This window comes from Castor canadensis, chromosome 17 (assembly GCF_047511655.1).
Source record: "Castor canadensis chromosome 17, mCasCan1.hap1v2, whole genome shotgun sequence".
Lineage (NCBI taxonomy): Eukaryota > Metazoa > Chordata > Mammalia > Rodentia > Castoridae > Castor > Castor canadensis.
Window position 1 is genome coordinate 65,994,515 of NC_133402.1, and position 21,278 is coordinate 66,015,792.

The 21,278-nt window shown below is 35.7% G+C and overlaps 1 protein-coding gene across 2 annotated transcripts; it reads right to left on the reverse strand.

The window, feature by feature from the left end:
- Positions 1 to 622: 622 nt before the first annotated feature.
- On the reverse strand, positions 623 to 20,681 carry Plscr5 (phospholipid scramblase family member 5). 2 transcript variants are annotated; one of them, XM_020157800.1, is made up of 7 exons: positions 20,669 to 20,681; positions 13,213 to 13,361; positions 8,781 to 8,823; positions 7,590 to 7,810; positions 5,182 to 5,343; positions 3,192 to 3,353; positions 623 to 661 (listed from the first exon to the last, which is right to left on the reverse strand). In XM_020157800.1, the coding sequence occupies exons 1-7, from the start codon at positions 20,679 to 20,681 to the stop codon at positions 623 to 625; spliced, it is 789 nt and encodes a 262-aa protein (XP_020013389.1). The 2 variants fall into 2 exon arrangements, with proteins under 2 accessions (XP_020013389.1, XP_020013388.1); XM_020157799.2 differs by having other exon boundaries at positions 13,183 to 13,361.
- Positions 20,682 to 21,278: the final 597 nt, after the last annotated feature.

Consider the following 21,278-nt stretch of genomic DNA (forward strand, 5'->3'; position numbering starts at 1 on the left):
TTCCTATGGAGTCTAACTCTTTCCACTAGAATGAACTGAAGTCATTATCTTCCTCTTCCTCATCAATATATATTTACTCAACCTGTAAAAGCATCTTTCCTCAATAGCAAATTAGCAAACAAAGTCAAAAGGAACCACTTTCAAAAAAAAAATTTTTTTTTAAATGCAGTCCTTTTGATTAGTAACCACCCCCAGTACCAGGAAAACTTCAAAGTGTTGTCTAAAAATTGAATTTTCATCAGTAATGCTGCAAGCCTTAGCTCTCATCTTTCATGAGAAGCAATGACTTCAAAAGGATAAAAAGACAGAATGGTAATCTCTCAAAGCAACCTTGTGCTCCAGCCAGTAATTGTGAACTCAGCTATCATGAATTCACAACAGGGTAATTGCCTCATTAAACCATGTTTTAATAAACATAATAATTAACGCTTTGTTACAAAAAAGCAAATACTCAAACCATCCAGAAATGAAATCCAGGGCCCACGGGATATCTAGAAGAAAATAAAAAAGAATTAGATAGCGTCGAATATAGACATCTTCAAAGGGAAAGAGATCATTTAAACTTGCCTTTTACTTACTGAAATACGTTCTGCGTATTCTATTATTTTCATCATCTTGCTTGTTATAAGCCAGCTAGTGAATGTTCAAAGAACATAAAATCCTATAAACAAATAAACTGAATATGAGTGAATTTACAGAAGAGCAACAATTAGGATCAAGAGCCTGACATGGAAGCTTTGATTATGAAAAGCAATTATGTTTTCCAGTGGTGTCCCAGCAACATGTTATTTATCGGTAGCACAAAACTGGAAAAGTTTCAAGCGTCATAGCACACATATGTTGAATTTTCAGAGTATAGGTAACTTCACATCTTATCTACTCAGCACAGTGTCATCAGTTACTATTTGGGTGATTGAGACTGCAGAGTTCGGGTTGGAGGCATGGCTCAGGTGGAAGAATACATGCTTCACAAGCACAAAGTCCTCAGTTCAAACCCCAGTACCACCAAAAAAAAAAAAAATTAAGACTGCAGAATTGAATTGTAGACACTCAAGAGCAGACACCAACCTCTGAGATTATTAATAGGAAAATGTGATTTATGTTGGAAATATAATTGAGAAATTGTTTTAAAAGTTATCTAGGCAAAAAAGGCAAATGTTTAGTGATACTATAATTTAACAAGGATGGGTGCTGTTAGCTATTCTTAGTGAGTATGTTTCTCTCCTTTGGATGTTGGGATTTTATCTACATCAATGCTCTTCAAGTTTATAGGGCATAGAGGAGTCTCGCTGGGACACCTTGTTCAAGTTTGTCTCTGACGAATGTGAGGTGGAGTCTGAGAATCTGCACTTTGAACCCGCTTCCACAGGGTCCGGTGGCTGGACTTTGCACCTGGCTTTGAGTAGGACTTTTGTTATGACTACTTTCCATTCACCTCTCACAGAATACAAGCTCTGAATAAGGAAATGTCTTTGTTGTAAATGAGCATATGTTTAGACGGTTTCTGAAAATGACTAAAAAGAAAAATGATTAAGGTTTAAAGACAAAGAAAACACAGTCCTCTTTTCATAGTACATTGTTGTCTTCTGCCTATTAGGTAAAGTGGGTGAGTAGAGCAGGTTACAAATCTATTTTTAGTATGAAATTCAAATGTTGGATTAATACTGATTGTCTAATGAGGGTCTTGGGAAAAGGGTATGTGAGTGAGTGAATGAATTTGTTTGTGTGTGTGTTTAGAGAGGTTAGTGCTGAAGAAGTACAGGATGATCGAAAAAATCAGAAGAAACTGGGCACCAGCTTGGAGATCCCAGCTCCAAAATAACCACTCAAGTGGTAGTGCACCTGCTTTGCAAGTTCAAAGCCGTAAGTTTAAACCCTGGTCCAATCCCCCCCACCAAAAAATTGGAAAAGTGATCCAAGCTTGGTGGGGCATGCCTGTTACTGTAGTACTCAGAAGTCAGAGGGAGGAAAATCTCAAGTTTGAGTCCTGACTTGACTACATAGTGAGTTCAGTGCCAGCCTGGGACAGTCTGAACTGTCTGTCTTTGCTTCACTATTGTAAGAAGAGTGGGCAGGAAGTGATCACTTAAAGCACTGTCACATGGATAGAGGGGAATAAGATAAGAAATAGGTAAACCTGACTGGAATTGGTTAGATTTAGATAAAAATGGAAAATGAGCAAAAGTATAAAAACCCAGTATTTACACATATTCATTCTATCTTCTACCTATGATAGGGAATCAGTAGGTTCAGCTAATTCCCGTAACATCCTGAAGAAAAAATTCTGATAGACATCTCGATCTCTGATCTTATCTGTTTTTATACTAAATTCTTTGTCTATCAATGAAATAACTAGAGTATTATTTTTAATTAATTTATTATTTTCTAAGTGTGTTTAAAGGAAGTCCAGTAAATAGGGCTAGTTTTTATTCAGTAGTTACATACATTAATGCAATCATAAGATTTATGATCCCGAAACCCTGAAGAATGGGAAAATATGAGGAAAAATGTTGATTTGTTTTAAAATGCTATGAGTTTTTGTAAGTGCACTGAAAATAGTTCTAAATGAGGAATTTGTTGGGGGAGGGGAGCTAATTTCCCTTTAATAAGCCAAGCATTTTGGCACACATCTTACTCTATCTTCTTTGGTCACCAATGTCCAGATACCAAGGGATGTTTTAATAAAATTGTAAGGTGGAAAGCAAGGGCAAGGACATATCTTTGTAATGACAACTGGAAGTCATGAAGTATCTATGTTCAGACTGGAAAGGCAAAAAACTGCCCTTTTCAAGATCTGAATATCACCCAGATCATTGTTGAGACACAGAACAGTCTTGATCTTTACCCAGGATGAATCATGTGACATTGATGCTTCCATCTTTTTTAATTAAAGGGAAAATAAATCAGAAAATCTAAATTGAAAAGAATGGGAAACTCGATTTTTGAGTAAATGATGAGACAAATGTCAAGGGACACTGTCATCCTTGAGGGGTATGAGGCCATTGGAAAGGGGCTGCCCAAGAGACAAAAGAGTTCCAAATTCTGATTTCTGAAGGACATTGGTCCTAAACTCACCTTCAATAGATAAAGCAACCTGTGTGGGTCAAATCTTTGCAAACTGAGATTGGCTGAATAGTAACTGACAAGTCAGAAAGAGAAAAATCACCTATCCTCTCTAAGACCAGACTTACAAAGAGAAAACAAGCACCAATCATGGCTGCCTTCACTGTCACGTCTAGGTCTCCAGGCACATGGATCCCAAAGTTGTCGGCATTTGTGAAAACATCGTTTACAAATCCTGACCAGTACTTTGAAATCTTCCCAATTGTAAGCTTTTCATTAACGGTTTTCACCTTTGAAATGAAAATAAGAGGTATTAAACTTGAAGAATGGTTTTACATTTCTCAGTCTGATCACTTCATGACAGCTATGAATTACTTTATTCATCATCTCCAAATGACAATTTCATGTTCGCAAAGTTGTGTAAATTTTACTTCCTAGCTCACTCTTTGAGAATGCTGAATTTTCTAATCTGCCACAGTTCCCTTTTTTGTGCTTTTATTATGCAGATGGAGAATATAATAGCAAAATAATTAAGGCCCGACAACCACAAGATGGCAGCAGGCAACCAGTTCAATTATATTGTCTAACCATGAAGGTAATTCCTTTATCTATGATTGAAATTTTAAAACCTGAATCTAATTTTAAAAAGTGCATATATGCAGATATGTTAGAGAAAGATTTATAAGATAAAATTTTTTAAAGTTAAAAATTTTGTATTGTTAAAGTTAGTTATTAAAACATTGAACATTATCACACATTGTTAAATTACACTTTTGTTATTCTCAGTATTTGTTATGTCATTCCTTTCTAGTTAATCCTAAGCCTTATTTAAACATTAAAAATTTCTGTGCTAATGTACAATGCAAGAAGTTGATATGAGCCTGAAATCAAAATCTGTTGGTCCTTCTTGGCCAAAAAAAGTCAACAATTCAACTATAGTCACTATGCAATTTTTATCCTGTTTCCTACTCTGACTCTGAAAGTGATTTAATATAAACTTTCACTTTCTGTATGGCAATGAAAGAAAATAGAGAAAGTTACTTGGGATGTCTCCATGTCGTGAATACTAAAACACTTAGGGTTTATCATTCATATTACTCTGAGTAATGTCACATTACTCTGAAAGATTGTGTCCTTTGGGATGGGTGGGCTTAGGATATATTACTTAGAAAAACTTACAATGTATTCTATGTGAATAGTGTTCCCTGAAGTCTTAAAAACTGAATGACCTAAGAGGGATGCATATGAATGAATGAAAAATACATATATGTCTTATATCGGGTTGTCTTTGATGTCTAAGATGTATGTCTAAGAGAATCTGCTACAGTAGTTCATATCATCACAGTTGAATTTGCAGTTACCAATTTTAACATTAAATTACAGAAAACTAAGAGTGGAATGTTTTACAAAACAAGTTAGGCAAGTCTTACAAACATAGCTTTCTATTTCATTAATATTTTAATGGATTATGCTTCTGAAATGGGGCCTGAACTGTGTTAGGTGACCACCAGGTAGGTCTACAGGAAAGAAGGTGCATAATTTAGGTGATCTAATATATACATTATAAATAATACATAAAATATGTACTATATTATATTTATTTGCTTTTTACCATGTGTGGTTATAATTGCACATAAATCAAATCCACCAAAAAATAAGATATACTACTATTTTCAAAGTTAGAAAATATTGGTTATCTATCTTATACATAAGAAGATTGATGTTTGAAGATTGAAAAATATCACTTGAAGTAGGAAGATATAGTATTTTTACCCATTGTGTATAGCAAATCTACTCTTGGGGATTTTTATTTGATAATCATCATCATTTTAAATTTATTTCTTTGAATAACATTTGCCATTGTCTAGGATTGATATCATGGCCAACATAGTAAATATCTGTAGTATTATCTTTATAAAAATTCTGGGACTAACATCTCTGGAGTTACAAGTTTTTATTAATGGCATGGAAAAAACGAGTTTATTAGATTATTTCACTAATGTATTACCTTCTAAAAGTATTTTAGGGATATATCATGACATGAATGTTATAAAGATTGAATTATGTTACAAAAAATCAGGAGCTACATTAAAAATGTCTTTATTTTGTCCACCATACCTCAAAATCCACGTCACCAAAACAGCCACATGTTGCACAAGGGCCAACAATTTTCAAAATATCTTCTTTGTTTGCATTTTGGATTGTGAATTTGGGCTGAAAAGGGTCCCACTTCTGTGCAACATAGCCAACTATAGAACCAGGAGGGGCTTGGATTTCTAGCTGTAAGAAGAGACAATCATACAGTAAGATTTTCTAAGGTCATTGTATTTTAATTACATGTCAATGTCAATTCACCTCTAAACAGTATTCTGTTATGAAATTATTTTTGTATCCTACTAATCATTCTAAATATTTGATTCTAAGAATATAAAGCAGTTGGTTTTCTGTTTCATGTTTTGTAACGTCTTAGTTACAGAAGCAGATTCACTGTACAGATGTGAACCTAAGTCCATGTCTCACTTCCCTCAACAGACCGGAACAGACCATCTCCTCACCCTGGAACACTAGCTTCTTTGCCATTTCATTTCGAAGTTAGTCAAGCACAGTAATGTACTCTGTGGTAACTCAAAGCTACTTCTTAGTTGCAGCCATCACACACTTGTATCTTAAGCCTCCTCTACCAATTACTAAGTGTTCTTGTATTTTTTTCTCTTCATATTTTTAACTTACAACTTCTTTGTGTCTCATTGAAAGGAAATATTTCTTAGCAATATACACTTAAAAATGAATGACAGGGAGGTAAAACAGATCCTGTCTAGGGGTGGGTACCAGTAGGAGCAGGGAGCGTACACAGAGAGGTGAAGAAGGGCAAATACTGCGTACTCTGTGTATGTATGGCTGAAAATGGAGCAAAGAAGTCTGTTGAATCTGTTCTAAGAAGGGGGAGAAGGGAGGATGATGGGGACTGATGGACGAGGTAAATCTAATTGAGATACATTGTAAGCACATATGTAAATGTCACAATGAAATCTCCATGCATAACTAATACATTCTAAAAAATACTTCTTAAAGAGATAGAATTATTAAACAAACATCAATTTGGTTATGGGTGTATGTTTTCCAAAGTCTTGAAGACTAGCAGTTGCATTTTTTCATAGTTAGAAATTATAGAATCCCGTTATCCTTATGTATTTATATAAGCCATCAAATCCTTTAATAAAATTAATTGGGGGGAGGTTGGGTACAAATTCAAAAATTGTTTTCTTCTAAATAAACATAGCTCTACATTCCCTAATCTAAATTTGACTTATTACTAAGTTCATACTCTATATGCATGATGTCTGTAGGGTCCTTGGATAGACAGAGGTGGTTTTAATTAGACTTCATAGAATTATACTTGTTCTGAGATTTCTTATAATTAGTCAGTTTGAGTATGACCCAATTAAAATACTAATGAATATTAAGATGGACCTTGTTTAATTAGGGTATGTAATATAAAACTTATTATTAAAAAATTTCAGATGTATATATTTATTATTTCACTGACTATGCCATCTTTGGGCATATGAATCCTAATTTTTCTCACTAGTGAGATGAGAACACTTGCGCTCCATGTATGAATCCTTGGGCCTCCTTTATTGTTTAGCCAGGTGTTTGACTATAAATACAGAAATAGTTGCACTAGCCACTGTTAGAAACTTTCCTAAATAACCATCTTCCATACTAACATTTATTGCCATTGTCCTGAGGACAACATTTATACAGATGTCTTCAACAAAGAAACTTAGGATTGAATCAGGGTACTAGATCAAGTCCCATGTATGATGTTTTTCTGGATCATGGGTAAGCCATCTCTATTCTCTGAGCCCAGTTTGCTGGACTGCAAAATGCAAAGAATAAAACTGGCTCTTTCTAGCTTATTGAGGCATTATATCAAAGTCTAAAGTGAGCAAAAGGTCAGTGTAAATTCAACTGTGACATATCAATACTAGTTATTGTTTTGGGTCTGTCAAACAATAATGACAATCAATTTTATTTCAAACTAAAGTAATTGCATCAATTCCTCTAGAACAATAACATTGCCTTTGCCAAAACGTGGTGTTTGTAGTAAATACACAGATGCAAAGTGAAATTCTCTACTCAATAATAATACTCAACCAAGGCAGCACCTTAGAGGAACAGAGCACATTCTGGACTTTGCTACTGTTTGAGAGACCAGCACATATTTGCTTAATGCTGGAATTTGTAGACATTACAATTATATAGCTAATACAGAGGTTCACAAGGATGTGTCTTGATTACAAGATGTCTGAGCTATCTTTACCAATTAACCCCATGAAGCCACCATAGTGTTTCATTGGAAAAAAAAAGTGACTCACCAAATTCTCAAGCTGTTCTAATTCTGAAAAGCAATATGCTAATTTAAATAACTGAAAGTTTAATTGCTCCATAGCTCCAGACAAATGTCATTTAAATAAATAATTGCTAATCTGAAAAAAGAGAGACACTCAAAGCCAGTTACTAACCTCTTGCAGATAGCAAGGGCACCAGCAGCTGTTGCACCTCAAGGGCCTGTTGACTGTGATCACCTCTTGCCCTAAGTTATCTGTGATCCTCAGGGTGCAGGACCGCAGTGTGGAACAGACATTACGGTTGAAGCAAAGGCTTTCCTCCACAGCAAAGTAAATTCTTTGTCCCAAACCATTTTTAATCTCATATTTGTTGGAGGTCTCAGTGCCAAGTATCACTAACAGAAAAAAACCATTTTGTAAAATGATGACTCTTTGGTTGGCATCAATACTTTTAAATAAGTAAAGAGGAGACAGTATTAAAAGAAAAAAAGAATCAATGATTAATTTTTGTTGTTTCTGGTTTCTTCTTCATACGTGTCTACTTCTGTGCTCTGAACTGTGAACATTCAGCTACAGAATCAAAGTGAACTCTTAGAACAAAGCTAACTTGTTCACTCATTTTGATTCTAGAATGATGACCACACCTGTAGAACCACTTTTAAAGTAAAGAACCAATGCTGTAAAAAAAAAAAAAAAAAAAAGAGACAATGCTGTACGGAAGAATCTACCACTCAAGTACTCAATTTTTGTTGTTCAAGTTATGGAAACAACTTACAGTGGTAATGACTCACCTGAAATCTCTGACTGGTAATATTTCTACAGCTGTGTGCTGTCTGAATATTTATTTCAGTTTTGATTTGTTTGGGTTTGAATATAGAATATTGTGAACAGAAAGTAATTTGAAATCAATTTCATGTAATTCATCATCTTCATAAATTTCTGTATTGATGAATAATTTACCTGTTTGTTGAACCATTGGTGAAATAATAAAAGCACAGTGTTTTGCTTTAAGGGATTTTAGTTATGTAGTCTCAATCTTGACTTGTATTTCTGTATTTGCTAAGAAATTTTAATTGGAATAGTCAATTACCTTTTATCATTTTAAGATTAAATGTAATGTTAGAATTTGGATGGCAACAGCACCAAAGATTTAGAGAATCTTACACTTCCATTTTTACTTAAGCACACTACATTTACTTTTGGCTTTTGAAAAAAAGAGAAGACAATTTTTTCTTTTTGGTCTAATTCCATTCTACACATTTAACATTGTTGGTTATGACGTATTTAGTGTAAAAGAACATCGGAACATCTGGACACTAAAACCATCTCAACCACTTTAATAAGTGCAGAGCGGAGCATACTTACTTCCGAGAAGCTCCACCTGCTGGTGTATAATGATCAGGTCTAACTGTCAGAGGACGACATAAAGAAATAAAAAGTATTACATCGGCAGGCTTTGGAAACCTTTGGAGATGCTCTTGACCTATTTACTACACTACATGAAGTTAGACAACTTTCATATTCTCTGCTAAAACAGTTGTAAACAGATATAACGCAAAACAGGGGACAGTGTCTTTCTTGAAATACAAAGTTACAGGAACTCTTAAAATTCCAAGGCAGAATTTCTAAGACTAAGAATAGGAACATTGGTTAACTCGATGCTAACTCTTCCTGTGCTGATCAGTAAAAAGAAAGAGTTGAAGAAGATTTTCAAGCTATCTCTTAATGAAAATGTCTAAGATGTTTCATAATGCCCTGATTTTAAAGAATAAAGCAAGACAATAAGGATTTGAGAGTCTAGCCTTTCCTTTCAGTCACTGACAGGCTCTACTGTCACTCTGTCAGTCTGCAACTCATTCATCTCAGTGATGAAATGACACTGTTTAGGCAGAAAGAGGTTATTTTATTTATTTAATTTTATCTTGGTGGTACTGGGTTAGAACTCAGGACCTTGTGCTTGAGCCATGCCTTAGGCCCTGAAAGGGGATATTTTATAAGTATTTCCCATTCATCCTTTCTTTAGGCTAAGAAAAGGAACCAAATACCAATTTAAGCATAATAAGAATTCTAAATATGTGTCATAAAGTTTGCCTTATGTAATTACAAATAAAATTAATTTACAGTGATAATGTTTAGTTGAAAAATGATTACATTAAAAGGAAATACAAAGACAGTGCTTATGTATAACACTGCAGGTTATTGTATTTTCTTCTGCCATTTTGTTGGCAGCACTGGGGATTGAACTCAGGACTTTGCACTCAACACTTTATTCTCCCTTCCCATTAATAAACTCATCAGGAATGGTTTCATCAGCCAATCATTACTGGAACTTGGTTTTGATTGGACACCACAAACCAAGAAAGTTCGAAGCTCCATTATTTTCTTCTTTCTCCTTGAATATCTTGAGGTAGGAGTCAAGCTAATACCATTGCTTCAATTTAAATCTTCTTGTTGATAAAACAGAACTTTTACGACTCACTTAAAATATTTTTCTAAAATTAAGTTTTGATCTGAGTTATTCTAAAATCATATAAACAATTAAGGAAAATTGTTTTTTTTAAACAGAATAAATTGTGTAGTGTGTTGCATTATTTTTGTTCTCTTTTGAGGTTATTGGAGAGTTGTGTGAAAAAGGGGGAACGTTACAAGGATATAAATGATATAAAGGATATAAATATTACAGGTATATATTCTTAGGGATGGAGACCAATAGGGTCAATGCATATTAGCAATATGGATCAAACTTCATTTCTGAAATTTGAAGCTATCCCTTGATATCTTTTCTACGATGAAAAGGGAGGTTTTACCTCTCTAGTGTCCAACACAGCAATTGTTTATTGAGTGACTATCATGAGGTAGTCACTGTGCTACATATTTTAGCATAATGTCTGATCTAATTCTCACAAACACTCAGAGATGGATTTCATTAATGCTACAAACAAGGAAGTAATCCGAAAGAGATTAAGGAACGTACCCTAGATCACAAAGAATCTAAGTGGTCATTTTCTACTGTGATACTGAAATTGCTAAACTAAACTTAGGAACTAGGGTACACAATTCCAAAACTTGGTGGTCTTTGCTCCCTGTTTTCTTTCTCTTCTACTGACTCCAACCTCTGTAATAAGATTTGATTTCATCTCTTTCTCAGGGAAAACCTCTGGATCTGAGGGTCTTGATTTTAGTTATTTTTATAGTTTATCTAGGTAGCCCTGAGTCTCTTATGAGCCATTGTCCAAATGGGCCTCTTCCATCCTCTCCTCTATTGGCGGGCAGTCTAGGAGTTGATGAAAACTTTAAACAGATTAATAATTATACATCCAGGAAGTCAGAGCAAGAAAAGTATTTCTTATAGGAAAGCTGTAGAGGTGAAAATATAACAGCCTTGGATATGTACCTTATGAATAAATATTTTAGTTAGGTTTACTAGTATCCTTGATTCTATTTCATATATGCATTTCAAAAAAATTAATATGTACATGGGACTTAAATTACTATTCTTAGTTATAGGTGACTAAGGTATAGTAATTATCCCTTAGGACCACAGAATAAGATGTTATTGACTTTTATGATCATGTAAATTCAGATTTAACCTATATTATATATGTATATGATTATTTTCAAATTGTTTATAAAAACAATATTCTCAATAGTCTGTGGATAGACTTGACTGACAAAAAGTGTAAAAATTTACTTAACTTTTTAATAATAATGATTTTTCTTATCTATTTTCTTTTTTTATTTCTTGAAGAATGTACTATTTTGAGATGTTTGTGATTTTACTTAGTTCTTCTGGATTGTAGTTTAAAGTTAACACCTAAAAATTCATTAAATATTGTTTCTTACAGAATCATGGCAAAACACTTTTGAGATGCTCATTTGTGCTTTTATATATATACTGCTTTGAAGGAAACAAATACTTTTAATTATTAAGTTATTGTTCCCTTTGGAATTAAAATATCCAACAATTTATGGCATATTTTGTTTTCTGAAAATAATCAGAAAAGATATGATTTTGGGAAATGTGCCACATTTCAGACTGAAGCCAACGAGTTCATATTTCTATTTATTGGATGTTGAAAGAGAATGACTGCTTGTCACGCATCTGGCTGCCATGCGTGTCATCATTCATGGATGGAAGGAGAATATGTGATGACCATATGTGACCATCAAACCTCAGCCCTCTGGCACTGGTGTATCACTTTTATACTTGGCAGAACCTTGTCTGACAATATTCCCCGACAGCTTGCAGCAGTTAATCAACTCTATCAGTGAATACAGCTGATCCTTTCTACAGATGGAGGGTGGTGGGTGCACTTTTCCAGCTCTTTTACACCTCTCTCTGAGCTACGCAGTCTCCAAAGTACATTTGCCTGCCAGTGGGTTTCTGGAGAAGGCATCTGCAATTATAAACGTTTTCCTGGGAACATACGCTGCATGCAGCTTAAACCCTATCAGGCATAACAGAAATTTCTTGTACCTTAAGGGAATTAACACAGAGATTTGATTTTGATAAAGGAGATAGACTTTATAGTTTGAAAGAATGCCAAAAAGCTAAAAATTGAGGCAAATGTGCTGATATCTCAATATTAGCATATTTCTAATCATTTGTAGGAAAAATACAAAATCAACATATATATGTGTGTATATATATGTATATATGAATAGCAATTGCTACTTATTTGTCATATAACTCAGAGGATGGTCCTTGTTGACTGTATTACTATGAAACTTGAGTTACCTGCAATGACTAGAACCACACTATACCTAAAAGTATCAAGCTTTTTCCAGCAAATTGTCCAGGATATACCAGCATCAGAAGATAGTAATATTAACCTGGTAATTTGCTTTCCTTTGAATTTTCATTCTCCTTTTGAGACTGTTGAAAAGGTTGGACACTTAAGTCATTGCAGAAACTCTCCCAGGGTGTTTTGAGCCCTAACAAACTTTCTAAACACCTGCACATATTATAAGTATGTGCTTATCTGGTCTTTATACACAACCTTGAGCTATTTATCAACATTTTTAAATGTTCAACTAGGGTACAGAATGTTTGTATGAGAGGGACTATGCTTTTAATATGACTTGAGTATAGCAAGTACTCAATAAATATTCTTTAATTAAACAGCTGTAAGTGACTTAGATATATTAGGTAATAGTTTGCTGACACCTTGAGCAATGAACAGAAGGTAGATAATTGTATTAAACAGTTCTATTGAAAATAGTCTCATCACTGTCACGTAAATAAGAAAAATGAAAGTAGCCCTAAAAAGACAAATTTCTTTCTAAATAAAAGAGATGGATGGGCATCGTGGCTCCCACCCATAATCCTAGCTTCTCAGGAAGTGGAGATCAGGCAAAAAGTTCCAGAGACCTCCAACTTAACAAATAAAAAACTGGGGTGGGGGAGGAGGTTTGTGCCTCTCATGCCAGCTATGTGGGAAGCTAACAGCCTACTGGTTGTAGCCCAGGCCACCCTGTGCAGAAACAGGGAGAACTTACTTAAAAAATTCCCAAAGTAAAAAGGACTGGGGACATGGCTTAAATGGAAGAATACCTCCCCAGCAAGTGCAAACCCCTGAGTTCAACCCCAAGTACCACCATAAATAAATAAAAATAAAATCAGTATTTTACAATTGCATGATGTAAAAAGCCTTTCTCACAGTCAATTATTCACCGAAGTGTTTCAACCTGGGTTGAAAAGCAAGAAATCAAGTTTGTATTAATTTTAAGGGAGATGCTTTTTATAGAAGTAGAAAGGTATAAACACCTGACTTAAACATTCTAGACCAGGAGGGACATTGGGTGTTGACAGGAAAGTATTTGGTGCAGGGACACCAGGCTGCCGTCCTTGGTTCCCTGCATTGGAAGAGACATGAAGGCTTTGATCTGGATCTGGAGCTCCAGGGAGGAAACCAGGGAGGCCTCTACTCCTCTGCTTCTGCGCATCTGCAAGAGAATAACAGTCTCAACGCACGTTTAAATTCACCCCATTGTATTTCATCCTCCTCAGAATATTTTTATGTCTTCCTTCCTCTCCTGCTCACTCTCGTTTCAGTGCCCTTTTCTTTTGTTTTCACAGCTCAGTGTCATTATCATTCGACCCCTAAGTATGAGAAAAAGGAATGTGAAAGACAGTTGGGAGCAGTTGTAAGAAAAAGCTGGATAACTAGGTCAAAAGAAATGACTTTAGGAAACGTAAATGTATTACCTACAGTCACTTACATAGATAGGTAAGTAACACCTGCCGGAAGAGATTAAGAATCATAAGCGACACACAGAAAACAATGGCAAAGGGCACTGGGCACCCCACACTCATGAACGGATCCCCTTTGACTTAGAATGTTAATCACAATGATGGCTTTCAAGCATAGTCTCCCTTCTCTAAATATTATGGGTGTGCCTTGCGATTTATGAGGATATTTTGTCTAATGTTATTCCCATACTGTTGGGGTTCCATTGAAGTTGTCGATTTTATATCTCTCTTTATCAGATCCACCAGGAGGAGTTATCAAAACAGGTTGTTGGGACTTCCATCATCTTCTGATTTAGGAGCTGGGCTGAGAGGTGGGGCTCATGAGTTCCTCAACCTAATAGCCCTGCTGATCTGAGGATATGCTTTGATGGCTAATGGTTTGAGTTCATTAAATCTATTAAGTCTATAAACTATGAGACGTTCACAGCTGGTTTGTCAGCTTCTGTTATTTGTTTAAAACATGGTCTCACTATGTAGCCCAGGCTAGCCTTGAACTCACTATGTAGCCCACGCTGGCCTCAAACTTACAATTCTCCTGTCTTAGCCACCCCAGTGCTGGGATTACAGATGAGTTCCACCATGCTCAGCTGTGAGTACCTTGAGCGTGCTATAAACATCAAATTAATCTTTGATTTCCTAGTATTTTGTTAAAAAATATCTAATACTTTTTTGATAATATGAGCCCCTTTCAGCTCACTCAATGTTATAAAAGGTAACATAATTACAGAATTCTATATAGTTGAACTTTGCCTTTTTAGAGAAATCACCTCTTTTCTATTTTGTTGCTAGACAAAAATGTTACTATTTCGATTGTCATTCAAATTGGAATTTGGAGGTTTTCATTTACTATACATTAGTCTGTGTAACATTTATGCATCAGCCCTAACGTGTTACATGCAGAGTCCTTTACTTAATTTAAAACGTAAATGATAGCCTTTAAAGAATTATTTTCCCTTTTTCTTCTAATACCTGCTTCTTGATATCTCCCTCATGAAAAATATCAACATATTTTTCAAAGAGTATTGTTGGTTTTTACTTCTCATCTTTATCTACAAAGTATGAGTTTTTGCAAGTGCGTTTAGTTAATCAACACTATGTGGGGAATAGACGTGGGCCAAAGTATCTGGCCAGGTTTTTTGAAATACGGAAAGGGTCGTGAGCACAAGAATAGCAGAGCCTCAGCACCTCAGACTACCTGGTTCCACTGAGGAGAGCCGAGCTTGCTCAGGATGCACGGGCTGAGCCCGGCACTGCTGGTGCTTGGTTCATTTCCCCCCCCTAACATAAAGACCTGCCACCTTTCAACAGATCTCAAACTTTCACTTTATCACTTAAGGTAAGCACATTCACTTCCACCTTGCTTTAGGGCCTCATGTGCTTTTGGGGAGGCAGATTTTTACAAAATTAAGGATAGAGAAACAGCAAATCACACAACAATTTAAACACAGCTGATGATAACATGGGACTGACTGATAGCTTCTCTGCATTCACTGAGCTGTAGAACGCATGCAGGAATTAAATTTCTTGCTTTGTTTTTGAAATTTCTTTTCATCTTTTAAAACTAATTTTTGACTATATGTGGTCAAAACCTTGTGTAATAAACCCATGGGTAAGATGGGCTTACTGTTCAGTCAAGCACTGCTTGACAGCTGGAACATTATGTTCTGAGAATACAGCATCATGGGATGTTGTTTTTATGTGAACATCACAGAATGTACTTCACAAACCAAGGAGGCTGTGACCTCACCAGGCAATGCAATCTTCTGGGGCCACCATGCCTTTGTGGTCCATCACTGGCTGCAGCATCCTTAGGCAATGCCTGACTGTAATTCCAACTGTTCTAAAGAAACGTGAACGAGAGGGACAAGGAAACTGGTTCTGCATTGACACACAGATGAAATGTACTCCAGCTGCACGAAGACTTGAGTAAGTACTCCCATTAACCATACAGTAAGACTGGGGTGCTAGGTCTGTAACAATCAGTCACGATGGTCTTACTACAGAAGTGATAGCCACATTTATGAAAGTTGGGGCATGAGGTGGATAGCTTTCTGTACCTTAAATTCTAAAACAATAAAATTTAAAAATTCACTGGATCTCATTTGAAGATAAATTCCCATCATGAAAAAACTGAAGCACAGACTGAATGAGCTCCTGGAAGGGCATCAAAATATGGATAAATAAATGTAGACAATCAAAGAACATCTCTTTGGACACTGACATAAGGTGACTATAGTTATGACAGCTCGTTAAGGTTGGGAACACATGTAGTATTAGTGAGAGATCAAAGCCAGATGATTCATTTACCTATTTAACCTTAAGGCTGTAGGAAGAGATTGGTTGTTATTATTAATGTGGGCTCCTTGGGTCTATTACATGTAGACTTTGCATGTTTTATGATTAGGAACAAATGGGAAAACATGGGGCAGGGTGTGGTGACTCATGCCTTTAACCCAAATGAATTGGGAAGCAGAGATTACAGTTCAAAGCCAACAGGGGCAAAAGTTAGCAAGACCCCATCTCAACAAACAAGCTGAGCATAGTGGTCTTCCATCTGTAATCCCAGCTAATTGGAGGCATACATGCATATGTTAGAGGACTGTGTGTGAGGCCAGCCCCAGGGAAAAAAAGGGAGACTAAGAATTAAAAAAAAGGGCTGGAAGCCTCGCTGAAGTCATAGAGCACCTGTCTAGCAAGTACAAGGCCCTGAATTAATATTCCAGTAGCATAAAAAAATAAGTAAATGAAAACAAAAAAAAACCAAGAAAAACTTGTCATTTAGCTCCACTAACACATAGCTTCAAAGTGATAATACTGTAGGTGACGATAGTTATGACAGCTCATGACAGCAGTTTGTTTCCCATATAGACTCCATCCTGAACTTCTGTTAGATCTGGGGCAGAGACAAAGAATGGCTTGAAAACTGGGATGGATCCCATGTGGTGAACCAAAAGGAAGACTCTGTAAGACAACGTTAAAATCAGGAGAGGAGCAAATAGCCAACAGACGAGCTGTAACACTGGGAAATATTAAAAGACAGCAGACATCTCTTTTTCAGCATATTGCTAAAACCACTGTTGTTATTGCATTTCAGAAAAAACAGAAGCAAAATTATGCCCTAGAAAACACTAGTTCTCAATAATAAAATTCAGAATAGTGGCTCATTTTCAAAATGGACATGCATGTGTATTGATCTGAAAAGAAACTTTGTGGTGTGCTGGAAGTGTTTCATATCTCCATCTCGGTTGTGGTTACATCAGTTTATCCGTATTTAAAAAATCATGGAAATTTTCCTGGTGCCTTGTATCCCAGATGCTTGGAAGGCAGAGATCGAGAAGACTGTGGTTTGAGGCTAGCTAGGGCAAAGTGTTTGTGAGACCCCATTTCAACCAGTGTCTGGGTGCAGTTGTGGGTGCCTGTCATCCCAGTTATGAGGGAAGGACAAGTAGGAGGATCAAGGCCCAGACTGAACAAAAAGTGAGACATTATCTCCAAAATACCCAGAGCAAAAGAGGCTGGAGGTGTGGCTCAAATGATGGAGTAACTACCTTGCAAGTGGGAAGCCCTGAAATCAAACCCCTAGCACTGCCAAAAACAAAAAAATTGTGGAATTTGCATTTGGTTCTCTGCACGTTACTGAATATAATTTAAAAGGCATAGGGATAGTTTCTAGGAGTAATTGGTAGGAGGTTATCAGACTTTCATTCCCATTTTCCTTGCTTAATTTTTGGCAGAAAGGTGGTAGTGCACCGCTGTAATCCCAGCCACTCATGAGGCAGAGACAGGAGAATCACAAGTTAGAGGCCAGCCCAGGCAAAGTTACCAAGACCTTACCTTGGAAACAAAATGCAAACAAACAGGCTGGACACGTGGCTTAAGAACTAGCGTGCTTGCTTAGAATGTGTGAGACCCTGGGTTCAATCTCTAGTATCTCAAAAAATAATTAAAAGTAAACTATGTTGCTATAAAAAAATGCAGTAGTCAGGGCTGGGGCATAATAAATTGCTAAAGTGCCTGCCTAGCAAGTATGAGGCCCCGAGTTCAGACCCCACTACCGCCGAATAAAAAATAAAAACAGATTATGAAGCATCAAAAAGTGGCTGTGCATTCCTGACCTTTGTCATTAAGTCCTTAGACATGATAGTAGGCCTAGAGACATCAAAGCAGTTAGAACCCCAAGTCCACAGTATTCAGGAGTGGAATATGGGAAAGTCTTGTCTGGGAGTGTTGAAAGAAAGAGGAGCCAATGGCCAACAGAGAGACCAGGGGCTTCCTCCTTGGGGTGGCAGCTCACAATGAAGAATCCTTTGGGCCCTCTGTCGTTTAGGCCACCCTAAAAATCCCTCTCTGCTTTTCTCATATTTGCAGTTTAAGACCAACCTGTACATAAATTTATTTATTATTCCAGGCAACCCACATTTCTTTGGATCTAATAGCATCCAGTAGAGTTTGTCCTTTGGTTAGGTAGTAGAGATGGGCATGCCTGTATTTACCCTGCATTCCCCTGGGAGAGGTTAACTGACAGTACAGTTTCACGGGCCAGAGAAAATCATGGAATCATAGGTAATATGTTAATAGAGATTGTGAATATGATCAAAGCACATTATATTCATGTGTGGAAGCCCTTTACTATGTACAATTTAAAAATATAACCAGCAAATAAAAAACAAATAATATAAATATACTTAAAGAAAACTATCCTCAAATATGTCTAGGCCTGACTCAGTGATTCACATCTATAATCTCTGCTAAGTGACAGGCAGAGATCAGGAGGATTGCAGTTTGAGGCCAGCCTGGGCTAAACATTAACAAGACCCCATCTCAACCAATAAATCTGGGCATGGTTGTGATACATGCCTATAATCCCAGCTATATGGAAGGCATAAATAGGACGATTGTGATCTAGGCCAGCCCAAGTAAAACCAGGAGAGCTTATTTGAAAAATAACGGATGTAAAAGGGAATGAGGGGTGTGAGCACCTACTTAGCAAGTGCATGGCCCTGAGTTCAAACCTCAGTACTCCCTTCACTAAAAAAAATTTAGGCTGGCCACATTTGATGGTGAATACTTGTAATACCAGCGTTTGGAAAGCTGAGGCAGGACGATAAAGACTTTAAGGCCATTCTGGGATAAGCAGTGAGTTCAAGATCAGCCTGGACCACATAACAGGACCCTGTCTAAAAAATAAAGATTAAAAAATGTTTTAGGCAAGTAATTATGATAATACCTCTCCATTCAAACAAGCTTTCTGATTCAAAAGAGAATTCCATTGTCATGTCCATTCTTTTAAGTAGAACAGAGTCTGCAACAAGTGTTTCATCCAAGCCATGTGCTAACTCCTCTGGTTAGATTGCACAAGGAGTGTAGTTTTCCTCCTAAAGTTAGTCTCAGGTTTAGTCTTCACTCTTTATCATTTCTGAACATCACTACTTTTTGGAAGATTAATCATATTTTGATCATCACATTGCTTTCTACTCACAAGTTTCTACAAAGAGCCAGACCACCAGATGAATAAGGAAGTCCTTTGAATTTCTATCTGGTTTGAATTTCTATCTACTCTTTTAAAAATGTATAACTAACTTATAAATATTTTATGCGTTCTGCAACTCTTAACCTTGCAGGCTACGATGTGGCTGTAACTCCTATTTTGTAAAGTGATAAAATGTTTTGGGCTCAGATTGTCAAGGAGTTGCTTGCTTGTCTTCGAGGATAAGAAAATGAAGAGTATACATGTTCAAATTTAGGATTTTGCTCTTTCTTGTATACGTATTTTACAATTTGCTTGCAAGCTTTCCCAATGAGTCTCAGTGACAGTTATACTTTAAATGTTGATAGAGAATGAAAAGATTACCTGTCTTAAATTTTAAATAGTGTGTGAAGTGTGTTTGATAAAAGAAACAAATAATTCTACTTGATACATTTCTTTAAATGGGTCATTAATTTAATTTAGAATATTATAAATTTGTGGATCCTTATTTAAAACTAGATCTAAAAGTTTCTACAGATAATACAAGTCATAACTCTTCTAAAACTTTTATTATAGCATAGAATTTAATGGTTTGTTCTGATAATAGAAAAAAAAGATGTAACTTGGTGTTTTATGCAAGTTTCACAAATATTTTTAGTGGGATTTCAACTTATCCTAAGAAAACTATAACTTTTATCTTTTGAGAACTTCTTTAAATTTAAGTTGGCAGTAATAATATATCTACAGCTTTAGGAATTTGAGGAAAATCTTAGCAGTTCCTGCCCTTCAAATGTTCCTAATTGATTTTCTTGCTTCAATTAGAGATTTTTATTGGCTTTCTTGTATTTAATTTATAATCAAATACATTTTGAAAGATTTTTAATTCATAAAACAGAAAAACTTATTTCCAGTTCATCAGACTTAGTAGCACATGTATTATTCATATTTTAACTAAACCATTTTTTTATTTTTAGCTGACAAATAGTAATTCTATGTACAGAGGGTACAGTGTTGTATTTTGATATGTGTGTGCATTATGAAATAAACAAATCAGGTTATAACATGTGTACCACCTCACCTACCTATTTTTTGTATGTGTCACATATTTTAACCACAAATGAAAAATGAAGCAACACTGAATTACATTGTAACACTATGTAACTTACATACGAAAAGTTTTCTTCAGAGCCCTTTAAACTTGAAATTTCATCTTGTCCTTGGGTTTGATGTTAAATATCCCATTCCCAATTTTGTTATGAAGTTTTTCTCATTAATTTACTGTTTACATTTAGGACAATGAAAGTATATTTTATATTTGAATTTTGCATTCTATAAGAGACAGTGTGTGTGCGCGTGTGTATATGTGTTAAGGTAACATGCTCACTCCTTGGACTTAAAAACTTAAGCTCCGGTGTTTAAAAACAACAGATGACAGCTTTTTAAAGTATCAGTCTTACCAACTATAACAACTCAACAACCAAGCATTTTTAGTCGTAAAATAAGGAAAAATCTATTAGCTGGTTATACTCTTACCTTTAGAGGCCATGAATATGTCTGAGTCACTTTTTCAAAGGCAGCCAGGTTAAAGAAAAGGCTTTTCTTGTTGCAACACGGAGAGAAAACAGCATGCATAAAACTTCAGAAGATGTCTGTCTGCCTCATGTCAGCTTACAAATAACGGGAAGGGAGCACCTTGCTGTTTCCAGTAGGCTTGATTTTATCTGTTTGGATAACGGGGAGATAGATGAAACTATTGCCAGAGGTAAACACTGCTCAGACACCGTCATGCAACTTGGTAGCTGAAGAAGCCATTTAAAAATACTGAAAACAAGAAAAGAAAGCATACTGCATTCATTTTTAACACGTATGAAAATAGCATAATGACATCTATTAAAACTGTAAAAAACAAGAGAGGAGTAAGAGAGGAACAGAGGGTATGAATTTGATCAACGTACATGAAATGCATGCATGGAAATATCACAATAAATTCCTTTGTATAATTATTACAAATATAATAATTCCTTTATATAGTTATCACAAATAAAAAGAGTCTTATTTCCACTCATTTGTTTTGTAAGTCTTGAAATATGCATGTTTGTATTTATTCCTACATCAGAAATAGTCTGGATTTTTAATTTCGAGA